Source organism: Athene cunicularia (genome assembly GCF_003259725.1).
Source record: "Athene cunicularia isolate RWA chromosome 8 unlocalized genomic scaffold, athCun1 chr8_part1, whole genome shotgun sequence".
In the NCBI taxonomy this organism is placed as follows: domain Eukaryota; kingdom Metazoa; phylum Chordata; class Aves; order Strigiformes; family Strigidae; genus Athene; species Athene cunicularia.
The window spans coordinates 27,083,157-27,099,909 of NW_020799109.1; the positions used below are offsets into that span (position 1 = coordinate 27,083,157).

Consider the following 16,753-nt stretch of genomic DNA (forward strand, 5'->3'; position numbering starts at 1 on the left):
AGCGTCCCCGGGCTCGGCCCCTCGTTGTCGCCGGGCGTCCCATCTCCCGAACGCAGGCGCCAACCGGGGCTCCCGTCCCCCCGTAGGGCACCCATGTCAGCCCCCTCAGCCTGAGCACCAGCAAATTAATTCCCCTCGGCTCCCTGTGGCTATGCCGCGGGGCGTGGCTGCCGGGACGGGGGTGTCAGGCCTCTGGCAGCGCTGTCTTGGGGTATTCCCTTAACCCCATGGCTTTAACACGGCACGCCCATCACCCTGTGCAAGCGCCCCAGCACGCCTGACGCTGGAGGGTGCCTTTCCCCAGCAACCCTCGGTTCCTTGTTCCTTGGCTCTGCAGCCCCCATGCAGGCCCCCGGCCTCAGTGGGGGGGCTTCGGGGCTACATCGCACTGATCAAGGCACTCCCCTCCCATCAAGAGACTGCTACATGTCAGTGGGTAAAAAAGAAAAAAAAATTTATTGTGCAATCTGCATCTTTTGTCCAAACTACACACACACCCTAGACAACATAAATAGAGGGACTGGACCAGCAGCAAGGTTCCCTTGGGATCGGCAGGGTTGGAAGATGCTGGTTCCTCAAAGAGGGGCTACATGCCCTTGCTTCTATCAACGTATACAATGCAGTGTAGGTCTAGGCAGCACACACATATACATACTCATTCATATAGATTTGTGGGGCAGCATCGCCCATGCACAGTGTAATCACATTATACACAGGGTGTGTTTATATACCTCAGCACCGACCGCCAGCGGGCCGCAGGCTCTCTGCTCTTGAGCAGGTCCTTCCCAGGGGCCAAGCACTGCAGAGACCTGGCACTGCCATGGCACCCCCCATGCCCGACAGGCAAGGAGCCACGGTGGCTGCTCCCAGGACAAAGAGATCCATGCTCATGGCCTCCTTCCTTCACCAGGACTGCAACATGGCTTTGGGTGGTGGAAGACGTTTCTTCAGTCCAACCATCTTGTGTGGCCCAGGAAGAGGCACAGAGCTGCCCCGACCATGAGCTCCCAGCCTTCTCCAGATCTAATCTGATCTTTGGAGCTTTTCTGCTCAAAACCACCTTTGAAGTGAGGATTCACATAAAAACTCTAAGCAAAAAGTGCCATCTCACAGCTGCTTCCTTGCACTGGCCCAGGGGTGCACAGGCCACGAATCCTATAATTCATGGGGAAACAATCACAGAGCAGTATCAGAAGACCACATGGCTTCTTTGTGTCCCAGTCTTGCAAAGACGTCGCCATCCCAGGAAATAAAGAGCAGCAATGCTGGCCCATATGGTGTGGGCTGCCTGTCTGTGGTGAGATCAGGAAACAAGAGGGAGCTGGAGGGAGGTGTCACAGGGAGCTCTGCTCCCCATCAGAGCCCACTGACCAGCAGCCCCAGGAGTCCAGCCCTGCTCCTCACCAGAGCCCATGCTGTGAGTGGGTCTCCTGCAGCTGGGGGTCTGCTGCAGAGAGATGGCACTGGGCAGACTAATGCTGAGGGGTCAGACCTGGAGAAGGTCGTGGGCACATCTGCCATCCTGGCTCCCTGGCACCAGGTGCTAGGGCTGGGCAAACCTGCTGGCATGCTGGGATGGGCTATCTCAGCAAACACATGGCCTAAGCTAGAAAATCCTCCGGACCAGGGCAGTCAGCGCAGAAGTAGGGAATAGTGTGGGATGCTCACACTGGCAGAGCTGACAGGGTTGGGGGCAGGCTGATCCTTCTGCACCCATGCAAGACGACCAGGCTGTTGAGCAAGCCCATGCTTGGTGCCCAGCTCAGCATGGCCCCTAGCTGCAGGCAGGATGGTGGCACTGTGACAGGACAGGTGAATAGGCCTGGGATGGGGCTGCAGAAGCCATGGTGGGACATGCTGTGCCCTGCTGGGGAATTTGGGGAAAGTAGGGTGTCATGGCTCCCCACACCCCACACTGGGCCAACAACAGCTTCTGCCACCCCGGGGCTCCTCTCTCTCCAAAATAATGACCCCAAAAATGGCAAGTGGTGGTGAGAAACATGTTTGGGAGAGCCAGCCCCCACGGTCCCCCTGTCGCAGCTCCCCTGCTGCTACTCAAAGGACAGTAGGTCAGGATGGGGCCCCTCCACCTCCCAGCCAGCAGTATGTGGCTCCGGCCGCGCCGTGTTCCCTGTCAGCTCATGCTCCAGCCCTGGTCTCTGGGAGGGCTTCTCCGTGTGGGGTGAGGTCTCAGTGGCCCTCTCACCCACTCGCCACTGGCTCTCCAAGCTGCCCTTATGGATGAGGTCGGGCACGGGGAAGGCACTGGTGGGCTGGTCCCCGCTGGGCCCTGGGGTACCCATCATGCTGGACACCCCAGGACATTCTGGAGAGGATGGGTCCCTCGTCACCAGCTGCTCCTCTGAATGGTCAGGGTTGGCTGTGGGTGGTTCAGGGGTCTCCTCTGTGCTGCTCCTTGGGCTGGTCCCTTCCAGCTGTGGTGCAATGAGCATGTCCTGAGGGGTCTTTAGGGCACGCGGTGTCCGTTTCTTGGTGACAGGGGGCGGGGGGTCCAGCCGGGGAAAAGCATCCAGCCCCAAAGCCCTGCAAGAACAGAGGAGAAGTCACACACAGCCCCATGCTGATGAGGCCCCAACAGCCCTGCTGTGGGGTGCACACTGTGGGGACACTCACCCGTCCTCGCTGGCTGGCTGTCCCGTGCACAGCACAGCCCCAGCACTGGCATTCACCTCCATCACTCCCATGCTGGGGAGGCCAGCTGGGTCCTTGCGGCGCAGGAGGTCATTCATTTTGGCCCCCACAGCCTTGCCCAGGTTGCGGAGGTGCTGGCTGCCAGCAGGGCGGGAGGGCTGGGCCGGGGCGCCCACCACAGTGGGGATGTGCTGTGGCCGTGGCGTGGGTGCCGTGCTGGCGCTAGCATTCTCAAACATGCTCTGGTCCACTGGAGGGGAAAAGGGAACAGAGAGGGAGTGTGAGCTGGGCTGGAGCGGGGACACCAGCAGGGACAGCACATCCCAGAGCTGCCCGCCAGCTCCCAACCCAGCAGCATGAGAACATAATTTGGGGGACAGGGAGGCTGCTCCTGCAGCCCCACAGAGGCTGTGGGCAGCCAGGCCATGCCAGGGCTGCACAGGGCAGTGCATGCACTGGGGACAGCATGGGGCGAGACAGGGTAGCAGCGAGCCCAGGGCTCCATGCTGGCACTGCCAACACACCAAGAGCATCTCTTACCTGACACCAAGCGACTTGGGAAGCAGATTGTGGAAAGAAAGAGAGAGAGAAGGGATTTACCAAGGGAATGGCAAGGGGACAGCAGGCCTGTCCCTTCCACGCTGCTGAGAGAGGTGTGCTACCCACATCTTGCCTGGACCTGCCATGCTGCCTGTGGAGATGGGACTCGTGGCACCCTTATCAGCCAGGCACTCACAAAGCAGCAGGGGGTTCTCTGGGGGCACCCACAGCCTGGGCTCCACACTGCCCACCCCACCAAGGCTGTCTCTCCAGCCCAGGCCAGCTGTCCCCTTGTGCTGGCCAGGCTCCCCAGAGATCCCAGGAGCTGAGCACACTGCCCAGGAGCATCCTGCTGGGCACCGTACACACATGGGACATCAATCCCTTGTGATGTCATCCAGTGATGGCATGGGTGCCACAGTGCAGGAGCCACACACCAGCTACAAAAGGGTGATGGACAACTTTTGCCTTGCCCACCGTTTCCGTTTCCATGAGGGCCATGCCTCATGGCACCAGGCCAAGAAGCTCAGAGGCCCCAGGCCCTGCCAGCCTGCCTGGTGAGCCTGGCCCCTGCCAGCTGTGGCCAGGCAGGTGATGCAGACAGCTGGCACTGCCTGTGGGGAGTGCCTTGCACCTCCTGGGCACAGCCATGGCATGGCTCAGCCTCCATGAGAGCCTGCGGGCAGATGGGCTGTGGAGGGGTTTGGCTGAGCATGTCCGCCTGCATGGGTGGGGAAAGGGGATGGGGTGGGTCTGTGGCAGTGGGTGCTTTTCTGAGGACCTGGGGGGATTCTGCAGTCACACCCCATCTGAGCTACACTGGTTTCTCCCCCATGTCTTCCCAGCAGGAATCCTCAAAGCTGTGAGTGCTGACACTGGGAGTGCCAGCTCAGCCCCACCATCGCCGCCCCTGTGCCAGTGCAGCTCTCCATGGGATGGCTCCAGTGGGCTGCTGGGTGAGCCTTGTGCTGTGCTGGTGCCTTGGTACCCGCCAGCATCCTATGCCCATCTCTACTCCTGCATGACAAGGGGGTGGACAGAGCCAGCCACCTCTGCATCTAATGAAGACAGAAAGGAAGGCTCCTCAGCACTCTCCCAACCCTGTGGGAGGCCGGGCTCTTGCAGACACCCCTAACTCATTGCAGATCCTTCATAGCCTGTGAGCCTGCAGCCTTGCCAGGCAGCGAGCTCCCTGCCCGCATCTGCAACATCTACCAGCCCTGGTTCTCACCCTATAGCTATTTCATGAGCACCAAAGGAGCCACCCAGCAGCACCTGGGCAGCCTTTCCTCAAGCCAGGCCACCAGCACACAGGAGCACCAGGAGGAGTCTGATGACCTCTCAGAGATTGTCTGCTTCTCCTTTGGCTCCTCGGATGAGCCCCAGCCCCCCAGGTGGGACAGACTGACCACCAGCAGAGCCAGCATCACGGTTCAGGACATCACCGTTTCCGACTGGCAGCCAGAGCCGCAGCACGGCTACAAGTGCCTGTCATGCTGCCACATCTTCCCCACGCTGTGGTCCACCAAAACCCACATCCAGCACAGCTCCCAGGAGGGCTACAGCTGCAAGGTGTACTACTGCAGGCTTAAGGCCCTGTGGGAGAAGGGCAAGGCACAGGAGGCTGCAGCCCCTCGGGTGCCTATGCAGCCCCACCAGCCAGGCAGCCGCCACGGGAGGGCACTGCTTCATCGCTCCTGACAGCGACAGAATAAATTGATTTAGGAGCAGACAGCCCTGTCTGCCTGCTGCTCTTGCCTACACAACACTTCTGCCATCCTTTAGGAGCGGCTCTTCTCGACTTTTCCTTCCCCAGCAGTCAAAAATCTCCCGAGCCCCTGAAAGTGCTGCTCAGCGTCTCTACATCTCCATGGGGAGCTCTGCAGATGTCAGGAAGCCACCAGCACCCTTGAGCTGTTGGATCAGCCCTGAGACAAGCTGGTGCTGTGCAGTGGCTGAAGGGGAAGGCTGAAACCCCCCTACTGCCAGCAATGTTCAGGGCACCTCGCTATCACGGGCAGCCTGCAGCTGGCACCACAAGCAAGGGTCTCACAGGGGAGGATGCTTAGGTTGGAGGGGGGTCTGTGCAAGGCTAAGGGACACCACCACCAGTGCTGGCTCCTAGTGTGGAGGGGGAGAGAAGTACAGAAAGAAAGAGTCAGCGAGAAGGAAGAGACAACAGAAAGCCTTGAGAAATAGAAAGATTTATTTAGCAAAAGCCAGTCAACTAATGACAACACCCAAGGGTTAAGTGCACTTACATTGACAGATTGGTTTCCCAGATAGAGTCAACAGTTAGTAACACGACAGTTGTAGGAAAAGAAAGGACAAAAAATATAGCTATAAATCCCCAGTCCAGGTCCATAACAAAAGTGAGAGACTAGAGAGGCATCTTGGAGGCAGCGCTGAGTTATGAGGAGGATCATTTACACATGTACAACTGTGGTGCGGCAGGATGCTGGCAGGGTCCCACCCAGCTCTGGCAGCACCCCTCAGCCTGTGGGGCACACTCTAGGTAGAGTGATGGGCAGGAGCCCGAGCCCGCAGCTGGTCCTGACAGCTCCTCGCAGGGCCCTGCCTGGGCTGTGCGTGTGCAGCAGGGATAGGCAGGAGCGGTGGCACGGGGAGACTGTTCAGCCCTGCCTGCTCTCTGAGGCAGCCCAGCCTGGAAGGGGCTTCTTGCCTGCTGCTGTTCCTCTCAGGCTCTCCCTTCATCTGCCCTGTGCTTATGGCCGAGCTCCTGGCATGACCCATCTGCCCACATGGAAATCCCTCTTCAAGCTCACCCATACATCCCTACCCTGTCTGCGCCATGTCCTGTGTGTGCTGCCATCCCCACCTCTCTCCTGGCAGGGACTAGGCCCCCACCCCATGCCTTCACCTCCAGCTGCAGCACGGTGGCAGTGGGATGTCAGGGTGCACAGCAGAGGGCCTGGCACACAGCAGCACGGGACAGGGAATACCGAGGTATCAGTGGCCAGAGGACAGGAGGATCTGGGACACCCTACAACCAGCACCTGCTCCTGCTCTGTTCCCTCTGCGGCTGGTGTGGTGGGTCCCCTGGACACCAGGCCACTGCTAGGGACACTGAAACGTCCTTCCTTCCTTCCTACTAGCACTCTCTAGCTCCTCACAGCGCCCAGCCTCCTCCTGCGGTGGCAGGTCAGTAGCACACCAACCCCGGGGGTTTCACCCATGCCTCACTCCTCAGCTGCCCTCAGTCCCAAGGGGTCTGGGGCAGAATGAAGCGATGAACCTTCCTCAGCATCTGGGCTAAGCCCTGGAGGAGAGCAAGAGCTCGTGTTTGGGAGATGCTTGGCTAGAGGTTAGCTGCAGGCAGATCTAGCAGAGATAGAGCTGGTGAAGGTGAGAGCAGCAGGGGGGAAACAAGTGAAACAGAAGCAGGATGGGAAAGTGGATAGAGAAAAGGAAACTGTGCCAATCACCCCCTCACTGAGTATTTCCACAAGGAGCAGAGGTGACATCAGGACTCTGGTTTGTAGCCCCTTTCAGCCATGGCCTCTTAGAGGTTGCAGCAACAGGCAGCTGATAAATACGCTTGCAGAAAAAAAAAAACAAACTCTGGATCCCTTGGAGACCCCCACAGATGGCTCTCAGCCATGGGCATATTGGGGTCTGGTGGGGGATTCACTTTTCTGAAGGATGCAAACCAGAGACATGGAGCCCCCCTGCAGACACCAGCAGTTTGCTCCCCATCGAGGGGTGGCAAATGTGCTCATCCCTGCACATGGCTGATGCCAGCACTGCATCCCCCCAACCCTGGTCCAGCACCAAACAATGGCTTGGAAATGGGAGAGTTTGTTGTGATGGGGGGTGCAGGGGAGTGCTTGAAAATATGACTTGAGGACAGAAAGGCTCTGAAATCTGGAAGCCATGCTGAGGAGCCCAAGGACTGGACAATGAGGGGGAGGACACTTCACAGCACCGTGCTGTGTGCCCTGGCTCCCTGCTCTGCACCAAGCTGTGCCTTCCTCTCCACTCCACAGCCCGGGAGAGTGGGAAGTGCCTGCACGCCCTCCACCTGCCTCAGACAGGGACAAACCCTGTCCTGGAAGTGCCACAAACACTCTGTCAGAATCTGCCTGTACCTGGCTACTCTGTGCAACCTCAGCTCACCCGTTCAGCTCCTTCCCAGACTTGTTCCCCCTGTCCCCTGCTGCCTCACCTCACTCATGCACCCATGTCAACAGTGCACCGTCACCAGCCCTAACCACCCTGCTAGCACGGCCCTGGCCTCACATCCCACCCCCTCTCCACCACGCAGAGCACCAGACTCCCTGCCAGCAACTCCATTTCCACTCACTGTCCTGGTGCTGCCTCCTCAGTCCTTCTTGTCCCTCTCACTGCCCCGTGCCTGCTCTCACTCCCCCAGAAAAAAACTTTTATCTGCTTTACTGCTTCCCCACCAGCAGCAGTGGCTACTCCAGCAGGCAGTCCCTCGGCTTCTGCCAAACCTCAAAACACAGCTTGCGGGGGGGACAGGGACCAGGGGGTAGCACAAGCAGCTGCCAGCTCACTGTCCGATGCAAAGTGGGGATGCTCCAGCTCAGTACACAAGCCCATGCACGCTGGAGCAGAGCTCACCTGACACAGACCCTCAGCACGGCTCTGTCCTCACCTCTCCACACTTCCTGGCCATGTGCTGGAAGCCTTGTGCTCCCTCCTCTGCCCCATCTCCCTCTGGGGTGTCCTGTCCCCGCCAGGGCCAGGTGGCTACAGCCAGGGTCCGCCGCAGCTCCAGCGGGTCCCGGCTGCTCCGCACCACCTCCTGCCGATCCCTACACCGCGATCTCGTCCTCCAGGCTGTCGCCCAGGTCCTGCCTGGACTGGACGTGGAGCAGGCGTGGTGGTTCCTCCTGGGACCAGGAGTCACGCTCCTCGCTCTCGTCCGTGTTGGACTCGTACTCAGAGGCGATGCCTGACTCACGGAACTTAATGAGCTCCAGGCTGCCCAGCGCTGGCTCTGGGGGGGGCGGCCCCGAGCCTGGCAGAAAGCGGTAGCACTCCAGCTTCACCAGACAGTCGTTCCTACCTATGGGGCTGCCCACAGCACTGGGGAAGCCCGAGCCAGGACCCAGTGGCGCCGGGTGGCTGTCCTCAGGCTGCGGAGTGGTCGGGTCGCAGAGGACTGGGAGGACATTGGAACGGAAGGTGATCTCCAGCAGACTGTCCTGGGAGCCCGCTGCAAGAGAAGGGCATGGCTGAAAGGCAGGCAGTGCCATCCCGGCTTGCCTCCCCTGGCTACTACTATTGGCTGCAGACTGGCCAGAGGAGGATGGTCTGGGGCCATTTGGGTGTCAACCTCCCCACCATCGCTGTCTAGAAGGGCTTATTTGGTGTGAGTGGTGCCAGGAGCTGCTGCTGGCCAACCAGGAGCCAGTTTTGCAGGATAAAAAATTATCTGTCTCCCACCCCAGCTCCTGCAGGGTGCTGATGGCCATGTCTGCTGGAGAGGAAGGTCAAGGAGGGGCTCTTGGGCAGGTAAGGAGCTGGCCTAGACCATGAAGCCACAGAGGAAAGTGGACATACGGCCGATGGACATACGTGACTGCCCGGCCATGCAGCACCCTGCCACACACGCGCCAGCCAGGCCAGAAGGGCACTATTATTCCTCTACACAAAACCACTGGAAATACACAAACCCCCCAAGAGAAACACCAACATGCATGTTCTCCACAGACCCAGCTAGCTGCGAGGGGAGAGGAAGGGGCAGGAGCGCTTACTGGTGGTGTTCCCTGATAGCTTCAGTTCCAGCTCCTGCACCTGTTTGACCAGGAGCGAGATGTGTTGCAGTAAGTCCTTGTTCTGGAGCAGGAGCTGGTGCACACGGGCCTGAGCCTCCAGCCGTGCCGCTGCCTCCGCAGCCAGCTGGTCCTTCAGCAAGTGGACCTGTGTGACAGGAGGAGAGTGGGTCAGTGAATGGGAGACGCTGCTCAAGGGCGTCTTTGACTCCAGCCGCCCCTGCTTGTTTATCAGGGCTCGCCAGCATACCACCAAATGATTTGATGAGGAAGCAGGCACCCGCAGACGTGATGGGGAGAGTGGGGCAGGCAGCAGTGTTGCACCAGGGCACAGCACATCCAGTGTGATGATCCCCTGGCCTCTCTGATGGAAAAGCTGAGGCAAAGGGAGGCACATGCCACAAAATGCACAAGGAAAGCGCAGCCCAGGAGGAAGCCAGGTGAATGTGGAAGAGAAGACATGCTCGATTAACTGGATGGTGCTGCAGGTGCATGGGGGCACAGCCATGCACCACGAGCTGGCCCTGGCCAAGCTGTCTTTTTGGGCAGGCTTCCCAGAGACAGGGTCCTGCCAGCGGCATCTGTCACTAGCAGGGGCTGGAGCATCCGAGCTGCCCCGGAGCTACAGGCAGCTCTGGCTGCGACAGGCATGACACGCCTGGAGCAACACAGATGGCAGAGTGCTGTTAAGACATGGTGCCTTTGGGGACACGATCTGGCTGCTCGTTCTGCCCTGGGAAGCAATGCCTGGACATTAACCAGTGGGGAGTCCAAGGGCAAGAAGCCCATTGGTTTCGGAATAACTACCCATATGCAAGCTTCAATATCACCAGCACTGTGTCCCAGGGAGGGTGGGACACTGCTGGGCAAGACCAGACAGGAGCCCCTGCCCAGGGGCAGCGGGGGCAGCTCGCTCATCTGAGCTCAAGCAGAGAGTGCCCCAGGAGCATACTCTGGACAAGGGGACAGCAGTGCAGAGCCACCTGGGGTCCACACTGGCTCAGCACCCCTTCCTGCCACCCACCCACAGCTCCTACAAGTGATCCTCTCTCCATCCAGCACTGAGCCAGCCAGGCTTTTAGGGAACCAGGAAAACATGTATTTAAAAACAAACAAACAAAAACCCAAAACATAAACACACCCCAACCCCCCAAATAAAAAAAAGATAGTTTTACCTTGGCCTAGAAAGTGACCTCGGGGAAGAGGGTAGAAACTACAGAAGCTCTTTGTAGCCTGCCAAAGCTGTGAGCTGCTGGGCCCCAAAAGCAGCACAGCTGGGGGCCACCTGCCCTCCTGGATAGCTACCAGGAGGCAGTGTTGAGTCTGCTGGCAGGGAGGTGCTGCCTGCTTTCCCTGAGCTGCCCAAACACAGCCAGTGAGGTGGCAGGGCAGTGCCCTTGGAAGAGCAGAGTTCAAGCACAGCAAGCTCGGGGTGTGCAATACCTTATACTCTGAGCAGGAAGCACAGAGCCCTTTTGGTTTGCCTGTAGGTCCCCAGCCAGGTGAGAGACCTCACCACACTGCTGCAGGAGGCATAGTCACCTCCTCCTGCCAGAGGCAGGACAGTGGGGCACAGCAGCATGGTGGGATGGGGACCCTCTGACGAATGCTGGTGGGGTGAAGCAGAGACCCTGAGCTGAGCTGGCAGAGGTAGAATCACGTTTAAATGCTAAGCGGGCACCAAAGCTCAGTGGTGACAGTGTTAGCCTGGAAGTCACCCTTCCTCGCAGCCATCAGCTGTCTCCATCACAGGAGCCTGCAGCAGGGGCCAGGTGATGCTCAGGTGATGGCAGGAGAAGATGTGACCAGAGCCCAAACATCATGTCTTGCAGAGGAGCAGTGGCTGGTGCCACCAGCCCCCTGGGGACATGACTCAGGAAGAACTCCTGGCCTTAATTCAAGAGAAGGAACTTTCACAGGTATCTGGAAACACCTTGCAAAAGCAAATGTCTGGTCAACGAGGGAACTAAATTGCATTTCATCCTCAGCCAAGTAATTAGAGGCTGAGATAATTACGGGATGGTCCCCATAGCTAAAGACTAAGCACAGATCCTGGTCAACACAGTGCATCTCCCAGCTTTGTTAGTAAAGAAGTAAACCTGTGCCCATCACCACGTGTTCAGAGACAAATTGACACAGTACTTTTTGAGAGAAGACAACAAGTGCCATTGACAGAAGTGTTGATGTAATGTGTGCAGTAATCTGAAAGGCATTTGACATGATAGGGCCCAGACTTTCCATTAATAAATTACAATGACACAAAATCACCATGGCGTGCACTGAAGGCATTAGAGAGCAGCTAAGTGACAGCTCCTGGGACAAGAACCACCCTGGGAAGAGCAGAGGTCCAGAGAAGGGCATCAGCCCTTGGAGAGAGGGGGACAAGGCCACTGGCTGCCATCGCAGGAATCAGCCAAGAAATGGCATTACAGTATTTCAGATCTTTTTTTTTATCTGGAATTAGGAAGAAAAAGAAATTGCCACTGCAAGGCTCTGCAGGTACATAAAGACTGGGAACGGAAGATGAGCAGTCCCTTCCACAGAAGGACTTGGTTTTGCCTGACAAGCTTTGCCTGTAGCAACACCATACTCAGGCCAACATAAAGGATCCCCTGAGGATGCAGGTCCCTCTTCTAGAGGTGAAAGAAACTTCCCAAGCCTGTGACCCCAGAAGACACGTGGGTTCTCAGGGCAGCAGCTCGGCCAGAAATACCAATTCTGATTTTCTGATGTGAGAAAAAGAAAGCTGTGGGAAAGCACAGAAAGCCTGCTGGAGCACGTCACTCAGGCCAGAAAAAAATTCAAGCAATTGCAGAGCGTTGTGTGAGGGGTCAGGGAACAAGTAAAACAAAGGTAATGAGTTGGATAAAGCAGCCAGAGCTGCTTAATGAGAAATATCTGCATGGAGAACCAGCTGCATGGCCCAGGCAGCAGTCAGCTGGGGCTAATGCTGAAGCCAGGCATTGGGAAGCAGACAGGGGCCAAAGGATCAAGCAACTTGGTGGCATGCAGACCTAAGCACGTCATTGTTTGTGATGGGGCCAGAGTAAATTGCTACTTCTGCCCCCTTGCTGCACAGCTCAGGAGATGGTCCCTCTCCACAACCTGTGCCTCAGCTTCTCCCACAGCCACCACCTGAGCACCTCTGCCTGGAGGCAGCCTGCCCTCCCCATGTCGCTGCCTGCCTTCAGCACTGCCTCCAGGCAGGGGATACTCCACCAGCACTAAGGGGGTGAGGGGTCAGTGGCATGCCCCAGCCCTGCCGCTGCTCCCGGGAAAGAGCGGAAGGGAGAACCTGTGCCACGGCCACTTGTGTCTGCTGCTGCTGCTGCTGCAGGAGCTGCTGGAGAAGTTGCATTTGGTGGTGGGCAGAGAGGGGTGTTCCCAGGTCTGGCAGCTGAGCAGATGAAGGCAGCAGCATCTTGGGTGACGCTGTCAGGATATCTTCAGGGTGGAGGCAGCCCTGCAAAACACCAGTGTCGAAAGTGTGATCCTGTGCCTCTTGCTACAGAGAGCTGCCATGCACCCATGGGCTGCAGCACAGAGCAGTCCCCCAGAATACCAAGGAAAGCTTCTGCATTCAAAGCAAACACACACTCTGCTGGTGGTGCTGAAAAACTCTGAAAACAGTATTTTTTCTGTTTTTACAACAGCCCAAACACTTTTGTAGAAAATTCCCAAAAAGGATGATGCTTCCCATGGGAATTTCCACTGTATCAAAACAGTTGTTTTGTTGTTTGGTTTTATTTTTTTAAAAAATTCCTATCAGCTCTGCCCCAGACACTTTCCATGTGGCTGCACATAGCTGAGCCTCAGCACGGTGCTCTCTGGGAGCACCCCTGGCCCAGAGCCAAAGGGCAGCCCTGTGGCAGCAGATGGCTTTGATCCAGGAGCCAGGGAATGCTGCGCAATCCTTCCTGATCCCCAGGCTCCAGGGATGCACATCAGAGACACAGGGCGTGGGCTGCACCATACCCTGAGCATGTGGGGCAGGGACCCACGCACCTTCACGTCGGCATAGGCGCTCGCCTCCTTGCCCACAGCGTCGAGGTCAGTCACACCACGGCTGAAGTCGAGGATGTCGGCCCCCGGCAGGGGCAGCTCCACAGCGTCAATGTCTGTCTCCTCCGCTGAGGCGGCCACCCTCTCCGCACTGGTGAGGTGGCAGGCTGCGGGAGCGGTGTCAGAGCACAGCACAGCCCACTTGGAGCAGGAGCTTGCTACGACGCACCCACAGTATGGCCAGCGATGCCCACCGGTCCCCACCACCCCCATGCCACCCACCCTTCAGCTCCATGGGGGAAGCAGGTACAGAGCAACACAGCCACACTTCCTGCTGCCACCTGGGATGGGGCTTATGGCCGAAAACACACCCAGCCCCAGCATGCCAAACCTGGGGAGTAGCAGCCAGAACCCCTGATGCGAGAGAAACAGGCCACTGAGAGCAGAATACACAGAGTAAGCTAAAGAGAGGTAAACAAGAGATTATGGGGACAAAAAAAACCCCAGATGCTCAGAAATCCCCAGGGAACTGCATATCGTGGCCAGGACATTGTGTGGAGGAAAAACAAACAATGACTGGTCTAGGACAGCCCAAGGATTAGGTCATCATGACATTGCTGGTTGCAGAGGCAGGCAGGAAATCACTGCACAGCCCAGGCTGCTCCTGATAGAATGGGGGAGATCTAGCATCCCAGCAGGGGGCTGTAGGACAGGCACCCCACACACAGACAGGCAGTAGGACCCGCCAGCACCCCAACGGGTGCTGGAGATGGACAGCAGCTCCCTGGAGCGCTGCCAAGCCCATGGTGAGAGAGTGAACCAGCAACCCCCATCCCAGAACATCATTGCACCCTCCACCTATGGGACTAACAAGGGAGGGGGGGTCCTACGGGCTGCCTGCAGCCTTGGGAGCCTGATGGAAGATCCCAAGCATGGATTCATACACGCAGGAATTGCAGAAGTGGTGACGGATTGAGAGCTAGGTCCGAGGCAAAGAGCCAGACCCACCCTGCGAGTGTCTTGGGACATGGGGAAGGTCTGTGCTTAGGGCTGCTTCTGTGGAAGCAGCAAGGAAACATTTGTGGTGTGTGCAGCTGAGCACAGAGGGTTCTTAAGCACCCAGCAGAGTCCCAGGCACTGCTAATGGGCTCCCAGCAAGGAGGATGTCTGCAAGGATGAAGGCTAACACCTAGTGAAGGCTCCTTGCTGGGCAAGATCCCAGCTTAAGCCCGAGGTGCCACAGGCAAGATTGCTGTGCAAATCCATTCCCCACAGGTGTCAGCCAGCAAGGATCGGTATGGGAAGACAGTGACCACATCTGCCAGGCTCCAGGGCCCCCACACCATCCCCACCTCCACCCTCACAGAGTACCTGGGACATCCAGGTCGTCCCCATTCCTCTCACTGTCCCCATCCTCCTGCCCATCTGCATTTTGCTGGGTGTGCTGCAGGCTCAGCTTGTGGCAGACCTCGAACGCCTGCCCCACCGTCCGGACGATGCGCATGGCTTGGCTCTGCAGCAGGTGAGGAGAGGAGGAACGTAACCTCAGGTGGGCTTCCCCTGCCCTGTGACCTCCCCAGCCCAGCACAGCTCTTGGGGATCTCTGTGTGCTGCTGCAGGGACTGAGGCACCAGAGCTCAGATCACCAGAGTGCTCCAGGACACTAGCTGCAGCACAGTGCCACAGTGTCCTGCCCCAGCCACCCCACCAAGACCATGTGACAGCGGGATGTGCATCCCAATATCTTTACCTTCTTCTTGGATTTGAAGACGTTACACCTGAAGACATTGCTAGATCCATCCCTGGCAATGTAGCTGAAGATCTTTAGATCCTGAGAGTCATGAGATACATAGAATATCCTGCAAGATCAGAAAGGAGGGTAGGATATCATCTACCACATATTACCCACAGTGTCCAGGAGAAAGGCAAGGCCACAGCCAGCGCTTCCCAGGGCATGTCCTGGGGTGCTGGCAGATGCCCAGCCTCTGCAGCATGTCCCTGCTAAAACCCATCAGAAATCTTTTTGGCAGAGGTTTTGCCTTGGCTGGGAAAATTAGCTTGCTGACTCAGCAGTAGCAAGCACTTTGCAAAGGCAGCACACCCCTCTGCATGGCCTGCTCAGAGAGCTGGCCTCCTTGATCAGGGACCTGCCTACCCCTCTCCAGCATGGCTGGGGCCATTCTTTGCTCCCATTCAGCTTCCTCAGGACACAGCTATCCCACGCTCTTAGCTTTTGCCAACGAGAGGGAGGAAGAGAGCTGGGGACTTCTGGAGAGCACAGCAAGTGAGGGAAGCTGCCCTCCGTGGGCATAGTAGTGGCTCTCCATGGTCAGTCGCCAGCATGGGGTAAATGCCATGGCAGAGCCACCCAAGTCTCTGTCTCCTCACTAGGCAGACTTACCTGTAGATGGGATCGTGCATGACAAGCATTTTGTTCTCATCCCAGGCCCATTCTTTTTTCTGCAACAAAAGAAGCTGAAAATGAGTACATCAGATGCTGCCCTTGAGATCAAGGGCAGAGCAGAGACAGTCCAGGGACAGACCTGGGAAGCTCTTGTCACACAGCATTGCTGCTGTTCCTCTGCAACCCTTTGCTGAGGGCCGGGTCCTGCTAGGGACCAGCAATATCTCACATCACCTCCCATGAGGGCCCCCAAGCCCCTTCTACACCGGCATTAGGACTGGCTCAGGCACCATGTGGGAACACTGCTCATCCACAGCTGATCCATGGCTGATCCCAGCCCATCCCTTCTCCCAGCCCACCAGTGTTTTCCAGAAATTTAAGAACGCTGCAGGTCCTTGAGCCACAAGGGGAGGGCTCCTGTTGCTGAGGCACTGCTGCCTCAGGGACTAGGGTTGCCTACCTTCTTCTTCTTCTTCAGAATGACCTTCACGCCATCCACTGACACGATGAGATTCACTTTCTTCTTCTTGATATTCTTGGCTTTAAACTCATACTGTGGGGGTTGGAAGAAAACCTGAATTAGCCTTCCTAGGCCAGAAAAGTCCCGGAAGGGCTGAAGAGGCTCCGACAGGAAGGGGCAAGAGGGACGGGGAAAGGCTTCCCCAACCCCACATGCCTCCCTGAGCACATGCCCGCACCAGCCTGCACATCCATGCTCAGAGAGAACAGGGAGCCTTTTTGCCCCATAGCATCCCTGTGCCCAGGATCTGGAGAAGCACATTCTGAAGCAGTTGGGCCTCTGGATGCGGATAATATTTTGCTCAGTGAAGGATGCTGCTCAAAATGTTAATTTGTGTTTCAAAGGCACTCACTCTGCCCCTCTGAAGGGCTGTACCTCCCTGGAGAGGCATCACCACCTCCCCAGCCCTGCCAGGCCCCGGGGCTCCACAGCCTGACTGGGTTTGCCCTGCTGCCTTGTGGCTATTGCTAGCTCTGGTAAGGGAAATGGCATTTCAGGTGGGGTTTTGGGCTCAGTATAAAACTGAACATTTGCTGAGGACCCTATGAACATCTCCAGAGGAGACGGGATAATGCCACTACCCACTTCAATTAGAAGCCACTGGACAGGAAAAAAAACAAACAACAGTAAAATTCCAAAGATCAGTGACTAAACACAAAGCTCTGGTCCAGCCCAACGAGAGAATGAGATCCCCCAAAATCCAGCCACTTTTGCATTTAAAATTTTGCAAGCAGGGAGGGGGCCGGTGGGTGAAAAGGCTAGATGAGCCATTTAGGCTGAGTAACCTCCTGCTGTGGGACTTTTGGCAAGTCCTATAACTCATCTACCATGGGTGCACCCACATCAGGCACCCGGTGTGCTGGTCCCACATGC

General features: G+C 57.4%; 3 protein-coding genes across 3 annotated transcripts in view; 1 reads left to right on the top strand and 2 right to left on the bottom strand.

Annotated features, from left to right (window-relative positions):
• Positions 1–444: 444 nt before the first annotated feature.
• On the bottom strand, positions 445–3,737 carry C8H1orf226 (chromosome 8 C1orf226 homolog). Its single transcript, XM_026854096.1, is given in 6 exon segments — positions 445–2,544; positions 2,635–2,902; positions 3,315–3,361; positions 3,363–3,403; positions 3,405–3,461; positions 3,463–3,737. Coding segments are annotated over 6 exon segments (1,014 nt in total). The 5' UTR covers positions 3,571–3,737; the 3' UTR covers positions 445–2,051.
• On the top strand, positions 3,656–5,262 carry SPATA46 (spermatogenesis associated 46; the record flags this gene model as incomplete). Its single annotated transcript, XM_026853984.1, has 2 exons — positions 3,656–3,749; positions 4,364–5,262. Coding segments are annotated over 2 exons (624 nt in total), but the record flags the coding sequence as incomplete, so codon positions are not given.
• A 1,746-nt stretch (positions 5,263–7,008) lies between these two features.
• NOS1AP (nitric oxide synthase 1 adaptor protein) overlaps positions 7,009–16,753 on the bottom strand; it is a 30,658-nt gene continuing 20,913 nt past the window's right edge. The window contains 8 exon segments of the mRNA XM_026854095.1: positions 7,009–8,395; positions 8,937–9,102; positions 12,250–12,417; positions 12,960–13,123; positions 14,328–14,469; positions 14,707–14,815; positions 15,358–15,431; positions 15,821–15,913. Of these exon segments, the coding sequence (XP_026709896.1) occupies positions 7,992–8,395; positions 8,937–9,102; positions 12,250–12,417; positions 12,960–13,123; positions 14,328–14,469; positions 14,707–14,815; positions 15,358–15,431; positions 15,821–15,913 (1,320 nt within the window). The 3' untranslated portion in view covers positions 7,009–7,991.